The sequence below is a fragment of the Atta cephalotes genome, assembly GCF_000143395.1.
Source record: "Atta cephalotes unplaced genomic scaffold scaffold00032, whole genome shotgun sequence".
NCBI classification, from domain to species: domain Eukaryota; kingdom Metazoa; phylum Arthropoda; class Insecta; order Hymenoptera; family Formicidae; genus Atta; species Atta cephalotes.
The window spans coordinates 1,166,036-1,183,438 of NW_012130096.1; the positions used below are offsets into that span (position 1 = coordinate 1,166,036).

Sequence of the window (17,403 nt, forward strand, 5' to 3'; positions counted from 1 at the left end):
ATAATAAAGTTTATTATGGTTGTCTGTTTAGTTATTCTGTAAATAAATAAAATAAATAAATAAATAAATAAAATAATGTTGTTTATCTATAGAACAACTAATCTTTGTATCGCAATGAAACTTTATATTACATAAAAAAATTATCTCGAATATATATATTTAAAGTAATTTAAATAAAAAATTTAGATTTTCTATTATTTTTTAATATTTTTGCTAAAAAATATATCAACTTCTTATTAAAATAATTTTTCATGTAGAAAATTGCCGATAATTTTTTTCTATTATTTTCGAATGCAATATAAAACAATCTGTAATGTTTTCATAATTTTTTGAATGTTTCAAAATTAAGGATGTATTAGACAAAATATGTCTAATACATCCTTTAAGTCCAGATCTAGATAGATTATTTAAGCTTTAAGTCATAAGAAATTGGCCAATTACAGTTGAATACGAGGAGAATAATCGACTATGATTCGTCCATTTTTTGTGGTTTAAGGCTTAAAAATCTATTATAGATCCAAATTAACAGATACTAATAAATCCTTAAAATCTTATTGTTCTTCTGTTTGAGAAGCTTGATAAGTGTTGATAAGCTAATTTCTTCGTGAACTTTTCTCAAGAAACCTTTAGAAACCTCGCTATTTCCTACCTAAGACTTTGATGTGAAACTTGTCTTCACAATTATCCCTTAGTCCAGCTATATTTCTTTCAAAATAATTTATTTTATCGAGCAGCTAATTACTTTGATACTCAGTGAAGACGCTAGTCTAGAGATAATTAAAAATTCAAGCTAACTGTAAACAAATAAAGAACGCAATTCCAGAACATCGACGTAAAACAACAGTGAACGATTTGCTACAGGGGGCAAATAAAATTTCTTTCAATTGGAAGAGCGAGGAATGAAAAAATTTCTTGTTTCTAAACTGTGTTTCGCTTTTCCTAAATCTGTTGTACAGAAATAAAAGAAATATACCAAATTTTTCTGACACATAAATTTTCTTATATCAATATATTATTAAATATTTAAGTTAATCAAACTCTGACTTTTCTTTGATAAAATTTTATAACATACTTCAAAAGAGAATAAATTCTTATTTTAAGAGTATATGATATTGAATATTTCTAAAAGTTGAGATGAATACATTTTAAGACTACTAGCGAGAAAATATTCTTTATTGAAAGTAACCTTTATTGAAAGTTATTTAAAAAAAGAAAAATAAAATAAATAATTGCTTTTCTTAATAGAATGATACTTTTCTGTGTGTGGTCATTAGAATTTTTACAACATTGCTCATTATTCAAACAAATGATAATCTTAATTCCCTAGTATTAAAATATATAATTACAATAAATTTAGCTATTGGGAATTAGCGTTGTACTGTGTGCGCAATAAATTTCAAATTATTAAATTGTATCTTATATATTTAATTATTAATTATTAATTTGTATACATGTTTCGACTATGGCCAGCTTTTTAGCCATCCTCATTACATACAGTTGAATCCATGTAATTAAGTAAGCGATGAACATAAGACGTATATAAGGCTATGGTATCCACATGTTTTTCATTAATTTAGTATCCGCAATGTTTTCATGTGAGATGATCAATCATCATTTCTTAGAGCGAAAACGTAACCAGCTAGATGATTAAGTCTGCATCAAATCATTGCCGATAAATATCATTGATGTAAAACAAATTCAATCAATTAATAATTAAAATAGTTTCGCAATAAAATTCTTGTTCGTATTTGAGCATCGAAACTGCTGTCTTATCAAATTTAAATACGTTCTCATCACTCACTTAATTACATGGATTGTATTGAGGATGATTAAAAAGTTAATCGAAACATGTACACAAATTAATAATTAAATACGTAAGATACAATTTAATAATTTGAAATTTATCGCGCACATAATACAGCGCTAATTCCCAATAGCCAAATTTATTATAATTATATTGCTCATTATACTTGAAATTTCTAAAAATAATTATTTTAATAATTTAATAAAATTATTTTCAGAGCTACTAAATTTTATCTGTTTAAATTTTTTAATATTTTAGAAAAATTTCTTTCCATGTGTATATCTAATGTAAAAAAAAAAATTTAATGAGCGAAGTTAACGGTATCATCGGCGGTTCCAGTGTTAGACGCTGCTGATAACTGAAAGTCTTTCTTGAATAAAAGAGGCATACATCACACATTTATATCGTTAAATATTTCGCAAGCGCATGCGATACATAGATATCATAATCGCGCGTTAAGAGAAACACTTTCTTCAATTCTTTCTTTCATCATCGTTATTTGAAAGAAATCGTGACACGCATGGGCGAAGTTTACTCGAGTGGGGTGTAAAATTTCCATCCAACGTGACATAGTCCACCGAAGATATTGATCTTTCGATACTAACAAGTTTACGATCTAAGCTTCACCTGTTGCTTTATTTACATTTCAATGATTCCTTTTGTTTATTTTTTTAGTATCTTATTCTTTTATTTAAATATATATTTATATATTTAAAATCCAAAACGCAATATAAAACGCAAAAATTTATTAAATAAGCTCTACGAAGTAAAGCTAAATTACCTTAGCAAATTAAACAATCAGGAAATTAAATAAGATTTTTGAAAATGTTTAACAGATTCTTTTTAAAAAAAATATTTTGTCAGAGTTTGAGGATTTCATATAGGTATAATATCACACACGATTCTCCTCTCAACAACGTAGTTTTATATTGCGCGTTATATAAATTATTGCGAAACTGATAAATCAATAAGCAAGTAGTGAAGCCGCGGAAGAATATATTTAATTATGTTTAGAGCACATAATTTCCTCTATACGTAGTTTTCTGTGATTTTTAAAAATGATTTTTTTCAGAATATATCAATAACCGTGGATTTTAATAAAGATTTGATCTAGAACTCTTTCCATTTTTTTCCATTTATGAATCACGTTATAAGGTTGCTCTATTTACATTTCTATGCAATTGTGAAGCAATAATCACTCTTCCAGCTGTTACCCCATCGTTATTACAGAGTACCAACCGTATTTTTAGCGAGTAATGCCAACCCTCGGAGACGCGTTAATTCGAGATGCAATAGGTACGTTATGAAATCACTTTCGTTCTGTGTTCGCGCTTATTCCCTATATTTACGTAAGCATTTACATCGCCGTTTATTTAACCCTTCCATCAACGTGGAATTAAATATAATGCTCTTAAAAATTGCCTTTCGCCATCTCGCTTTTCAGCTGATAACAGCGAAGAACATACATTGTATTGCATATTAATACGCATAAAAAGAATATTAATCCCGAAAGTAAGGAAGTTATGTAATTCAATTTTTTCAAATAAAGATGTTAAATTAATAAAGTGTAATGCCTTATTTTAACACTGATACATTAAACTAATCGCAATAAACTAATCACACAGATTTAAAGTTATGCTTGGTCAATCTTTTGTAAAATATAATTTGTATATTAAGGAGAGCCCAAACTGAGGGTGGAAATGTTTGTGAATCTTAAATGAATAAAACGAAATTAAGACTTGAATATTTTGGCTATTATAAGCACTTACACTTTGTTGATTAATTTTTATTAGAATTTCTGGTTTCCATTATTTGTTCAAAGATCTTTTATAAATATATTTTTACAAATATATTTTTTTCTGGCCAAAAAATGAATTTAATCGATAAAAACATTAATGTTATCGCCAATCTATCGTAGATTAGGTTTACTTTCACTTATTTAGATGTCATCATACGATATTCTTGCACGTCTCATGCGCTCGCGAAGTAACCGCAGTGAATGCCTTTCACCTGAAAGTAACAATTTAGCCGGAGCTAGCATATTACCGACTAATGGCATTGAACTTTCGGTCAGACGTATCTCTGGTAATCGTTCGCCGATATGATTTTATGCAAAGTACGAACCTCAACATGGTCATTTCCGCGTCATTTTGGACTAAGGGAACACTGAGCATCTTTTCTTATATCCTTCTTATTCTTGTTCACGTGACTCAAGTCGTGCTAACGTGATTTTATATACTTATTTATATTTATGATACAGGAATTCTTTTAAGTTATAAAATTATTAAAGTTACCATCGTATTTTATTGTACCTTTTATTTAAAAAAGAAACATTTCATAATATTCTTTCATAATATAGTATTTGTTATATTTTCTGTTATTATCAAAGATACTAAAAAATCGCTTAGTTTATTCTAATAAAAACTCCTAATGTACAATGCAAATTATAAACAAATTAATTTCAAGCATTTAAAGTCAAGTAGATTTCTTATAATATATTTGACTGTGATTTGAAATAAACTAATTTTTACATAATGATTTGAAATAAACTAATTTTTACATACTTTCAAAGGATTTGATAATAACAATTTTATAACAATTTCAGAATGTATACATATTGTACATATAAATTCAAAAATGCGTCCCTATGTCACTTCGGCTCGACTATTCCTCATCCTCTTCCACCATCTTATGGCGATTCGGGTAGATGACCCGAATGACAACGCTTATAACAATGAGAATTTCTTTTATTGCTTTAATGCTTTAAGAAGAGGTAACCACTGTAGAATTGGTGGACGCAACGGATCCCGGCGAGCACAACGGCGAAATCGTCGCAGATCCAGAAGCAGGACTCGCTTCACGGACGGTTCTCCTGGACGATTCCACGTCTCAGGCCAATGTTAGTATACATCGATAAATGTAACAGACAGAGAAACAAAAAAAACACATATACATGCACACGCACATGTTGTAAGGACGTAACAAGAAAAAAAAAGACAGAGATTTTCAAGTATCGCACCGTGCGATCGTAGAAGCAAATTCGAGACTCGACGGGTTCTTGTGACTTGCTACTTCCATTATTAAATCGCTTCCGTAATTCCGCTTTCGTAATTAAACCGTTATTTTTATAAGCTCCGTTACTATTATGAATAAATAACTGTAAACATTAATATACATCAGGAATATTGGAACGATATTAACTACTTGATTACAAGTTTGTCGAAGCAAAACAACAAGTCACAATAAAATGTTAAAATGAATCATAATTGATTAAAAAATGATTTTTAATAATCATTTTGGCCATTTTAATGCTATTTTGATGTCATCATGACTTTTTGTTCTATTCGGGTTATTGCTAACTTATCTGCGTTGATATAATCATGAATTAGAAGTTAGACAATCGTCTGTATTGCAGCGATCTTTTCTGTTTAGTTGGTTACACTTTTTCGCACTTTCCGCAAAATCGGCGTGTACGCGATCTTTGGAAAGGGAAAGTAAGTGCTAACTAAAATGAATAGATATATTTGTCAGCCTGTTCTCCGTGTATATTCTTATACAGGATTCATCGGATTTTTCGAAGGAACTTATGCGTTTACACAAAAAAAATTGCGGAGAAACTTTTGCATGTCATCGATGTAAGATACAAGAAGAAACATATCTATGAATATCTCTTTCTTTACTGATATTTCTCCCACAACTAAATCATTTTTTAATATATAGTCCTCGCATATGATGGCAATTAAATTTGGGTGAGAAGTCCTTAACTTGCTGGTGATAACGTGACAAATTATAAGTTTTATTTCTTAAACGCTCACGATGATTTTTAGTAAAATTCATAAATCTCTTTTATTATCTCTTAGCGTTATCAATATTTTATCATTACATTTTATTTTAACTTGTCCTTTTTTTTTATTACGCGGAGGATAAAAAGAAAATCTAACATCACGTTATCATTCACGTTAAAATCATTAATTATTTAGCGCATTATATCGACTAACTTCCTAATCTACCAAATATTTTGTAGGATGGATTTTGTGCGGTGATTTCAATGCACGACGGTCTCGTGCTGTATACAACTCCGTCGATATGCACCGCTCTCGGTTATCTCAAGGACTCCTGGATTGGGAAATCTTTCATCGATTATGTGCATCCAAAGGACAAGAACACTTTAGCCGATCAGATTACCAGTGGCATCGCGTCGCCGCCGGAAGAAGAACAATCTAAAGGTACAATTATATTTAATGAACTGAGAAGAAAAGATCACTTTACGGGAACAATACACTTGGGTATGGCATACCCAATCCAATTTGACTTTTTATTAATACTTTAATTAATAATGTATCTATTTGCTTAATACCATGATGTTCTCCTTAATATCTGGCGTTTCTATTAAAAAAAAACTGTTGACAATATTGTTTACTTTTTTATAAGCAATGAAAAGGGAGTTGAAAAAGTATTAAAAAAAGGAAAGCCAGATATGCCATACCAAAGACATTTAAGATTTAAATTATAAAAAATTAGTTCCACGATGAATAACGTAGCTTATAATGTAGTGAACAATGGATGTCATAGATACCAGACTCAATAAGTATTTTTTGAGTTGTAGTGTATCAAAAGTGTGTTCATAGAGCATCTTTGCATTATAGCTAAAAAATTATCTAATATTGAAACTTTGTGTCTAAAACATTTTTCGTTTGCTACATTCTATATGAAAACTCACTTTATTAGGATCCAATTTTCCAAATATAATTAGTGTGAGTTTCTTTGTCAAAAATTATTACTCTTACTCAGTAGATATTCTTATAGTTAAAATTTCCTCGTGCCTTTTTACTCCAAATTATTATCAAATACCTATTATTACCAAATATTATTACCAAATATTATTACAATTTTTTCTATGATCATCTATTACATTTTATTATCAGTGTTATCATTGTTATATAATGTATTTAGGGCATGTGACTTATACAATCTTTCATTTTCGATTTTCGGAAATCAATTATTATCCAACTTCTAAGTGGCATCATCAGAACATGTTCCATTTTTAGGAATCAATGGCAGAAGGGCGAGCTTGTTCTGCGGTTTGCGGAGGTTCACCAGGTGCACCGAAATGCCGAATGGATATCGAGCAGACGCCCGATCGAACCTGTATTTGCCTTTCCACCTGACTTTGTCGTTTCGAGATTTGCGGGACTTGCGGGATCGAACGACCGAGCAACAGCTTAGCAACCGAGCTATGTTCCTCGTAGTTACCGCTCAACCCGTCCATTCCGCATACAAAGGTAGCATGGTCCAAGGTCTCCGATGAGGTCTGACCGGCGAGAGGACTCGATAATTACAAACAGTTAGCTTGTTTGTCGCAAAAGTTAGCGGCCAACTTGCGATTTAGCGCAACACTCATCAATGTGGATCACGAAATGGTGGTGATCCGAAAAAGATTCTACGGACCATCGTCAATTCGAAGTTACTTCGAGAAAAATTTCCGGCAATATTTATCCTACTAAATCCTCGCTTGCAAATATAACAAATCACTTGAAATATATCCTCGACATGGACAAACGCGTGCTGAAGTGAATGAGTAACTTCGTCGAAGTGACTCGGATTTACAGGATGTATCTAGAATATGCGAAAAAGTCGCAGTGGTATTTTAAAGGTGATAATGCCATTCACTAATCTCGTTCAACTGCTTATATTATACGTTCTCAAGATACATCCTGTATTCGTACATGCGAAACAAGCATACTTAATCGCTCCGCGATGATCGAGTCTTGTCGTTGGTCCGATCTCGTTGACAATATTCAGTGAGTCGGTGGTTTCCATGGAAAATGTTTGAAACGAAGGTAACTTACTTCCAATTTCTCAAAGCCGCCCGCGCGGCGGCTCGTGATGATATGTACGTTGATACACCGTTCGCATTTTTGCCGTATTTGTCGCTGTGCCATTATCTCGCCATTTTTTCGATTGGTTCCCCGTTTTTTCGTTCAGTTTGGAGACCACTGTTACGAACGCTCGTATCTCACGTTGTCACACTGCACTCATCATCTTTCACAAGATGCTTCACTCGCTTTGCTTTTGTCAGCGCATGGATAGTCTCCATCACTTCCTGCACAAACTGATCGCTACTAATTTTTATTGGCATCGATGGATTTTATGTTGTTCAAAAGAATTTCAGTATTAACCTTGCAAATAGTTTAAAACTAGGGAAAATATTAATATTCGTATTTTTATATAGATAATAATTAATATTATAATTATACACGTGAAATTATGTATATGAAACATTATTTGAATCATATACTTATTTAACAACACATTTTTATAATTGATTTACTGTTTTATATTATTATTTTTTTATTGTTATAATACTTTAACTTAAAAAATGATTTAACAATTTTCAATTTTTTATATAAGTACTTTAAATAATTAAGATTATTTATGCAAAATTATATTCACAAATTAATTGATCAGTAAATAAATAAAATTTACTGAATTAAATTTTATTTACAGAACAACTAATCCGTAAATCTTAATAAAACGTTACCTAGATAATCTTAATTATTTAAAGTAGGTATTTAAAGTTTAAATTTGAAATTTTTGTCATTATTTTTTTAAATATAAAAAGTATAAATATATACATATTAATATATTATTTCCAATTTTAAACGGCTGACATGTTCTTAAGTTCCTTATCGAAGATACTCTTTGGATCTTTAATCTCAACTCGCGATTTTTATCCATTTACAAAATTTTATCCGTTTACAAAATTGTTTAATAATCTGTATTGGTTATTTTATTTATTCATTCTATTTATTGTGTTCAAATTAAAAAAAAAGATTTGTTATGAAATAGCGAACACAATATAAAGAAAATATTGCAAAAAAATGAAGTTCCAAAGTTTAGCCATAATCAATACACAAATTCGTGCAAAGTTGTTTAGAACTATGTTCAGAACGAATGGATATGGAAAAAATTCTAAATGGCATCGAGCAGCTTTTTGAGCATGGATTTTTTTTAACTGTGCCAAAACTAATTAATTAACAACGTGCAAATCTCGCCCTACGAAAGCTTGTCGGCGTCTAACCATTACTAAACTCTCGCTCATTGAGGTAGTGACCCGCAACAAGAAAGAATGACCCCGAACCTTGTCGTTATCCGCAGCGCCAGAAGAAACAATAATATCTTCGGTATTCACGACCCGCCACACTGCGACGTGCCACCTATCCCATGTTGATCCCGACGTAGTCCAATACTTCGGCTATCTACCACAGGATATGGTTGGCCGTTCGCTGTTTGACTTCTACCATCCCGAGGATCTACCTTTCATCAAAGACATCTACGGGACTGTGAGCATGAGCCCAACAAAGAAAGAAAGAAAGAAAGAAACTTAGGTTTCGTTCGCATGCATGTATAATAAGAGACGAGAGATATGCGAGAGAGTTTAAAAAAGAGAGAAAGAGAGAAAGAAAGAGAGAATGAAAGTCAATGAATGAGTGTTCAGATATTCTCCTTGTTACTGCCGTAAATTATTCATGTAACTCCTTACAAAATATCGTTGAACAGGTGATCAAACTCGAAGGCTCCTCCTTCAGGTCGAAGCCCTACAGGTTCGCCGTGCAAAACGGGAGCTGCGTCGTCCTCGAGACCGAGTGGTCATCGTTTATCAATCCCTGGACGAAAAAACTAGAGTTTGTCGTAGGTCAGCATCGGGTGCTCAAGGGACCAATGGACCCGGACATCTTCCGCGTACCGCGCGATACCGAGTATAGCTATCTGGCTAGCATTAGTGAGGAAGTGCTGAAAGAGGCCAAGATCATCCAGGGTGAAATACGGGCGCTCCTTGATGAGGTACGATCACTGACGAAACTACGTTACACACATTACAACACTATTCGCTATTTATCCATGGGTATACCTAGGATTCTAATTAGGAAAAGATAAAAATTTAACTTCACCCAAAGAAGAGTGTTAAAAAGGGAAAATATCCTCCTTTATTGAAATACTTATTAAAACTATATAGGCTTCAAGGATCAAGGCAAAAGCCACAAATTGGACAATTGGCTGATATTTATATATATAGTCAGTTCTTATATAGACTATACGTCATCTAAGATGTCATGAATCAATTAGATAGCCGTATATATTAGCATTTTAAGACATTACTTAAGATCAAGCCTGTCCAATTTGAGAGAATGTAAAATATTTTACATTTCCCGAAATCTTACTCATACTGAATTTTTTTGCCTCGCTTCGCGTTTTAGCTCCAGAGCTCAAATCGAACAGGTCTGTTTAAAGTCTTATATAAAATAAAAACGGACTATGAATACCGCGTTTAATTTTTCATCGTAAAAGTAATTTTTATAATTTAATTGTTTCTCTTTAACAAAATTTAAGGGGGACAAACATTCTTTCTTATCCACTTTGCTCATGCTCTTGAAAATAAAGAGGCCGGGCCGTTATACAATCGCTGTTATCAAGCTTGACTTATGATGATAACCTAATCATAATTATCTTTAGTAGCGAAAGGACTCGCTTAATACTCTGCAAAGTTCAATAACACGGCAAAGAGGTAGTTAATTGTTTAATGTACGTATGTAAGAAATGCAGGTTTGGCGTTATCGTGTAACAAAGAGAAAACAAAACGAGAATTTCTCACCATGAAACGGAGACAAGCCAAGCTCTCCCAATTTATTCTCTTTTTTTTTTCTTTTCTATCGTACGTGTGCGCAGAGCATCCAGAGAACGTCAGATATAACCGAGCTCGACGTGTCAAAACGATGTAAGGATCTAGCATCCTTCATGGAAAATCTGCTGCAAGAGATGAAGGCTCCCGGAGTCGGCAAGGATGGACTGCTCGCGGCGGACGAACTCAGGAGCTTTTCGGTGACTATTAGTTACGTTTTAGTATCGCCGAAACACTGTTACCTTAATTACTTACGCTATAATGCGCTCCGTTCTGGTATGCTACGTATAATATACTATATTTATACTGTAGAGATACTTATCTGTGTATGTGTACGTGTGCGTATGTATGTGTAACAATAACGTGCAGTCATCATGTTTTACCTTATAAATCTTCACACTGGTACTGGTGGAAAATGCTAGTTCACGTAATTATATAATCTCGTCGTTGACATCCGGTATGCTTTTCCTCTAACAAAAGATTAATTCAACACTAGTCAAATTAAACACTAGTCAATTTAATATTGAAAGGTACGATTAATTAATTACTTATTCTGAGTATTAAAAATACTTTATAAAAAAAACAACAGTACTTTTAATACTCAAAATAAATCCAATCAGGGCTTTGAAAACTCAGGCAAATTTTCAATTTTGAATTAGTCTGCTTCAAATTCAGACACGTACAAAAAAAACGAAAAACGTTTTAGTCATTATAAAACGTCATTATAAAATCTATTCTTGAATGTTAGAAGAGTGTACTAGAATTTTTTCAGAATTTTTAGAGCCCAAAAATCCTTTGAAAAACAATTAGGCACAATGATCCAGTTAGATTATGAAAGCATTAAAAAAACATTCGATTTATCTTTCAGTATTAAATTTTGTAAATGTCTGTTGTAAGGGTAAATGTCGTTGTTACTAATGTATTTTTACAACAGTATTCAATATTCTCCAAGGCTCAAATAAAAGGTAAAGCATGAGAAGAATGGAGATGATGTGTAAGAAGGAAAAAATAGTACGAATGAAGTAGAGAAAAATTAAAGGCAGTGTAATTTCGCTCGTATTTTAAATTTCAACGTCGTATGTAGGGGCAAAAAGAAAAAGAAATCGCAAAGTTGTTAAATCGGCATCTTACTGTCTCTGCGGAAAACTGAACTCGGCCGCGATTTTGCCGGCTCGATCGATGACTGCGATCTAGATATCAGGAGAAGGAATTTTTCATAACGAAGGATTTAGCGATTTGGATAGTGAGATGCTCGTACAATTCCGATCACTCGATCGATCTACCCTTCACTGTAAATAACATGTATTATTCATGCCGGAGGCGTTACGATCGCTTTTGGCCTACGCTGAAATTTGCTTTTGCGCCCCATCACAAGGATTTCTAAGTCTCTGAAGCATCAATCCCTCGCCAACGGCAACGAAATAACAACTAAAAAAAAAGGAATTTCCATCAATTTGCTTAACACAAAAACGAATAAAATAAATTTCATATTTTCTTTTATAATAACGTATTTGACGCTTAATGCAACGTACTATTATATATTCTGACTTTAGTTTTTGAAAATATTCTAATTATGTCTTCAATTACGTAATTAAGATTACTGATTATGTAATCAAAACTGTTCGCCAATTCTTTTTCAATTGATATCATAGTTGAATTGCATGACTGCGTCTGCGTCATTGTATTATGTATCATTGTATAATTTGAAAAGATTTCTAGAAAATCACTTCTAGCTAATTCATTTAAAATATCAAGGTAGAGCTTTATATTTACAAGGATAGACTATTAAAATTTTGTGCCCTACGCTGGAACATACCTACTCAGTGCCTCGTAACGCCTTCGATTCGTGCTTGCCGCAAGAGCTTGCGCCGCAAGTTTGGAAATGGATGGTCGTAGGTGATTTAGTAGACAGATGAGGTCTTTCACAGCTTCTAGCGAAATTGTCAGTTTAATCGAGATCGAGATCTTCGCCATGGCTGATCAACGCACCGCATCTCACCGCTCACGCAAAAAGAAAAGAAAAAAAGAAAAGCAAATGTGACCATGCAAAAACGCTAGTGACCCACGGTAACGGCGTTAAATTGCAATACTGATTCTCAGTAACAACTCACTCTAAGTCTCTACAATATACTTGTGAAGGGATCACGAAATCCCTTGTTACAGGAGCACGACAGTGTGATGCTCGGTGAGATCTCGCCTCATCACGAGGACTACGACAGCAAATCCTCCACGGAAACCCCGCCGAGTTACAACCAGCTCAACTACAACGAGAATCTTGAGCGTTTCTTCAAAAGCAAACCTTCGGTTGCGACCATGTATGGCAGCGATGAGGAGAATGTCAATTCCAGCAACGACGAAGGCGGTAAGCGTCATCTTTATCATTCAACCGTATGTTGCATTGAGTTAGTTAAAAACATACAGAAAGAACAATTTCCCTAAAATATTTATAAAGTTAACTAATTATAAATACAAATCTAAAAATAATTAGGAAATCTAAAAATAATTGCCACAAACCTGGAAAACCGGGAAGAGTTAGGAAAATTGAAATTGGACATGAAAAACTGGGAAAAGTCAGGGGAAAATGTAAAAAAGGTTGGAATTTTGAAAATTGTTTACAATTTCCTTAAATTGCTCCTATTTCAAATAATTGTTATAATTTTTTAAATCTTATATCTTATGTATATAGTCAAATACGTTCAAAATTCGCGCGGTTTAAACGGTTAATAAAATAATTAAAATTTATATTTTACTTAGTATTTTTGTTTGATCATCCTTTTTTGTAACTGCGTTCGTTTTTCCAATATTAATTTATTTTTTGTTGATTTGAATTTGCAACAAAAATTTTATTATGCTGCCAAACTTTTTTTGCGTTGTTTTTAATAATATAGATTAACTTTCCTATAATCCTTGTATATAGACTAGCTTTCTTACAATCCGATTCTAAATGTGTTAAAATTAATATATTTTATATTGGAAAATTTTCCATTTTTATCTGGAAAATCTAGAAAAGTCAGGCAATTTTTTAATTCATTTTCTGTGGCAATCCTGATAATTTAGTTGATCATCAAAATAACTACGTGTATAAAAATTTCAAGCATGATGAGCAATGCTGCAAAAAACTATCTTTTCTATGCATATTGCTTATTTGCTACATAATGACATAACTCGAAAATTGCCTTTTTTTATTATTTGCAGAAAAAGAACGGAAATCTAAAGAAAAAAAGAATATACTTTTATTCCTTTATAACAATTAATTATTAAAATTGCACCTCAAAATTAGTATTATAAAATTTTAATGATTTTTCAAAATATTGAAATTCATTTTCTGGAAACTTCATTTTTTGAGTTGCTGTAATAAATATAAGTAATACGTATTTAATTAAGACAAATTTTTATCGTGTTTTCAGCGCGAAAATGTATGTCGCCGATAAATGGAAGCGGGGCGAGCCGTAGCGGTAGTGCAGAGAACCTGAGCAGTGGTTCCAACAATCAAACAAGCTCTGCAAGTCGGGGTGATGCGTCCAACACCGCCAGCAACAGCAACACCGCGACGGAAAGCTTCAAGTCGCCCACGCTGACGGAGTTGCTGTTGAATCGCCACAACGAGGATATGGAGAAGATGATGATGCAGAAGCACCGAGAGCTGCGCTCCAGCATCAAGAACAGTGACAAGTTGAAAGATTCGCGCATCAAGACAGAGAAGGTCAACGGTACGGATCAGAGCACTCATTACACCAGTCAAGGTCACGGGATCAAAAGGAGCGGCAGTCATAGTTGGGAAGGTGATAGCTTTAAGGTATGCCTTATATTTTTTTAGGAATTTAATTGGGTGAATTTTATTAAATTACATTGTATATGGATATATATTATCGTAATTATGGTTTTTGCTACTGAACAATTTTATGTTTGGTGCGTGGAATGAATAGATTTTAATTTCCAATTTCAATACTGACCTTCCTGTGCCACATTATGGGAAGACACATTGGGTTTAGCATACTCAATTAATTGCTTATAATTTTTATATATATAAAAATAAACATATTGTTCGTTTCAAAAATTTTTCGTTTAAATTTTTCGTTAAAAAAAACGTCAGACATTAAAGAACATAATGGTATCAAATGTATCTTTATTAGTGAAAAAGTTATATAAGCGATAAAATAAGCATTAGTAAAAGAAAGCCAGATAAATTATATCCATAGTGACATCGAAGGGCTAAATATATATATTATAAATACATAAATAAATAAATACATATATATATGTATATATATATATATATATATATATATATATATATATATGTATATATTATATAAATACAAAAGAATAGATATGCGTATTAAGTCAAATTTATACGAATCTAAATGTGACGATAATATGGAAACAGGTATCGAAACATGATAAAATCTTGAGGACAAGCACGGTAGGTCCAGCGAATCTCACAACCACTGTCAGCATGAGTCTCGATCAATCGACCGTGGTACAAACAGGGACGAATATTAATTTGTGGTCACCATTGTCGGCTGTATCCTCTTCCGCACCTACTAAATCTTGTGTTCCACCCCATAAGTAAGAGCTTTAAAATATTAATAACATAGAATAAAATATATTAATTTCGTTAATATTAAACATTTTATAAAAAGAGTGATAACATTCGATTCATAAAGTTCCGAATGTTCCACAAAAATCTCAAAAACTGTTTAATAATGGAGAATATAATTATAATCTATGAATAAATCTATGAATAAATTATCTATGAATAAATTATATTAAAAAAAATTTTAGTACTAACTCGGAGGCTGTATCCAGATTTCCATTACTTCCGTCAATGATACCGGTGTACTACATGCCGGTACCACAATCCAGCGAATCGTCGCAAGAGAAGCTTGGTCCATCGTCGTCAACGCAATCGAGTCAACAAAATCCTTACGGTAGGTATCTCATTTGACTATAATCGCAAATTAAAAATTTAAAAAATTAATTTAATAAATTCTTATTATTGAATATTGTTTTATGTTTCGATCTGTAGATTTGAATCTCTTCGGTAGCACTTTTAAAAGAGATGCTTCCAAAAATTTGGATTAAATTAGAATTTAATTGCATATTTAAAAGTAGGTCTTCTATGGAAAGTTATAAAAGAATTTTAGTGTTTGCTCCAGTATCTTACGTTGCGACGGCAATGGCCGGGATGATCTATCCAACAGTGATCGGCGCACCTCCACCACGTGCTATGATGTATCGACCTTTTCTAATACCCGAGCAAGCACCGATGGCAACACGCGAAAACCAACTGCCATCCAACGATAAATGTCCGGATCGCAAACGACCAGCCAGTCAAGCGACCAGTATCAAGGCCGAGTCAGGGAGCACAATGGCTATGTCCGAGTCCTCCAAGAAGGTAAAATGACTGTATCAAATTTTTCTTGTGTCCTATATACAAATTGTCTATTATAGAAAATAATTGAAAAAATGTTTTTCTATAATTGGAATTTTAATGAAATTAATTAATTGATGTTTTGAAATTAATGTCTTCAGCCTTGATTATTCAGTAAGATATTAATTTACATCGAACTTTTGGCAGGTTCTATCGCCCGGCGAGCTGTCTTCATCATGCGTGAGTAATGACGGCGGCTGTTCGAGCTTGGTAGACCTAACGCCGGTGATCGTAAAAGAACATCGCCGACTGACTGACTACAACGGGGATGAGTCGAGTTCGTCCAGCTTCTATAGTAGCAGTTTCGTATACAAGAGTAGTGACAGCAGCTGCAATCCGGATCAGAAGACGTGCGAAGTCTCTTCCGAGGTAGAGACTCAAATGGCGGAATGTCTGAAAGACATCCAAGAGATGTCTCGATCTTTCGTACATTTTTTAGATTCTTTTTTCAGACACAGTCTGAAAAAGACTGTGATTTTTTCCTTCATAGTATCTAAATATTCATTTATTTGACTATATGAGCATAATAAATGCAGGAACACACCAAGTGCCATCAGGGAATGCGGAGAAAGGCTCCACCCTGGCTAGAGGGCGTCCAACTAACACCAGAGTTGATCTATGAATACCAGATGCATCCTGGAACACTGAACGAAGTGCTGAAAGCCGACTTAGACGTGATGAAGACCTTCAGTCAACCGCTATTGGTCAACGATCAACTGGGTCAGCTCTACCTGGATCTGGAGATGGAAGGTTTCGGTACTGAACTTATCCTCGAGGATGGGATTACGTCAAGCGGAAGCGATAGCGGAAGTAGCAACGGTAGTTGGACTGAATCGCAGGTGAGAATAATTAAAAAGACATTGCAAAATTTATTAAGATTTATCGAAATATCTATGTTATATCATATAACGCGATTTGATCTATTTGATTTGTACAGCGCAAACAGAGGAAAAGAATGGTGAAATACGGCAAGTTAGTGATGATCCATGAGGAAAATGCGCCTCTACCGCCTCCGTTGCCATCTCAGACTGTATCTTGTCAGTATTCACAGAAGCTGTGATCGACCCGAATAGTTCCAAAAGACATTCAAAGTTAGTGTTCGCTTCGTCATATTTGCATTTCTTTCAAATGGGTTCAAAATGAAATTAGAATTCTTTAAACTGTTCGAACATCCTTATCAAAAATATCACAAACACGAAAGGACTTGTGTATATAAGCGACGAATGAAATGCACGGTGAAGAATACGTTTATCGACATTCGAGAATAACACAATTCCAGTTTTTACAGTTTTTTGAAAGATTCGATTTCTATTTAAGAAATAAGATGACAATTAAAGTGGATTACAAATGCATCATGTATTGAGAGACTAATCGGGTTCTAAGATAGATTGATCAAGATACAAAGCTCAGAAATGTTTTGAAGTTGCCTTAGCAGCTGGTTAGAGTACATTTACTAAGATTTTTAATGCGAAGTAGAGCGCATTA

General features: G+C 33.1%; 1 protein-coding gene across 1 annotated transcript in view; it reads left to right on the forward strand.

Moving 5' to 3' along the window:
• Positions 1–16,978, forward strand: part of LOC105621270 (period circadian protein-like) — a 34,944-nt gene extending 17,966 nt beyond the window's left edge. The window contains exons 4-17 of the mRNA XM_012202740.1: positions 4,573–4,703; positions 5,829–6,030; positions 6,853–7,086; positions 8,963–9,147; positions 9,365–9,649; positions 10,532–10,684; positions 12,648–12,846; positions 13,892–14,280; positions 14,872–15,053; positions 15,270–15,415; positions 15,644–15,882; positions 16,066–16,287; positions 16,455–16,757; positions 16,856–16,978. Of these exons, the coding sequence (XP_012058130.1) occupies positions 4,573–4,703; positions 5,829–6,030; positions 6,853–7,086; positions 8,963–9,147; positions 9,365–9,649; positions 10,532–10,684; positions 12,648–12,846; positions 13,892–14,280; positions 14,872–15,053; positions 15,270–15,415; positions 15,644–15,882; positions 16,066–16,287; positions 16,455–16,757; positions 16,856–16,978 (2,993 nt within the window). The remainder of the gene's footprint in view (positions 1–4,572; positions 4,704–5,828; positions 6,031–6,852; positions 7,087–8,962; positions 9,148–9,364; positions 9,650–10,531; positions 10,685–12,647; positions 12,847–13,891; positions 14,281–14,871; positions 15,054–15,269; positions 15,416–15,643; positions 15,883–16,065; positions 16,288–16,454; positions 16,758–16,855) is intronic.
• The last annotated feature ends 425 nt before the right edge of the window (positions 16,979–17,403 follow it).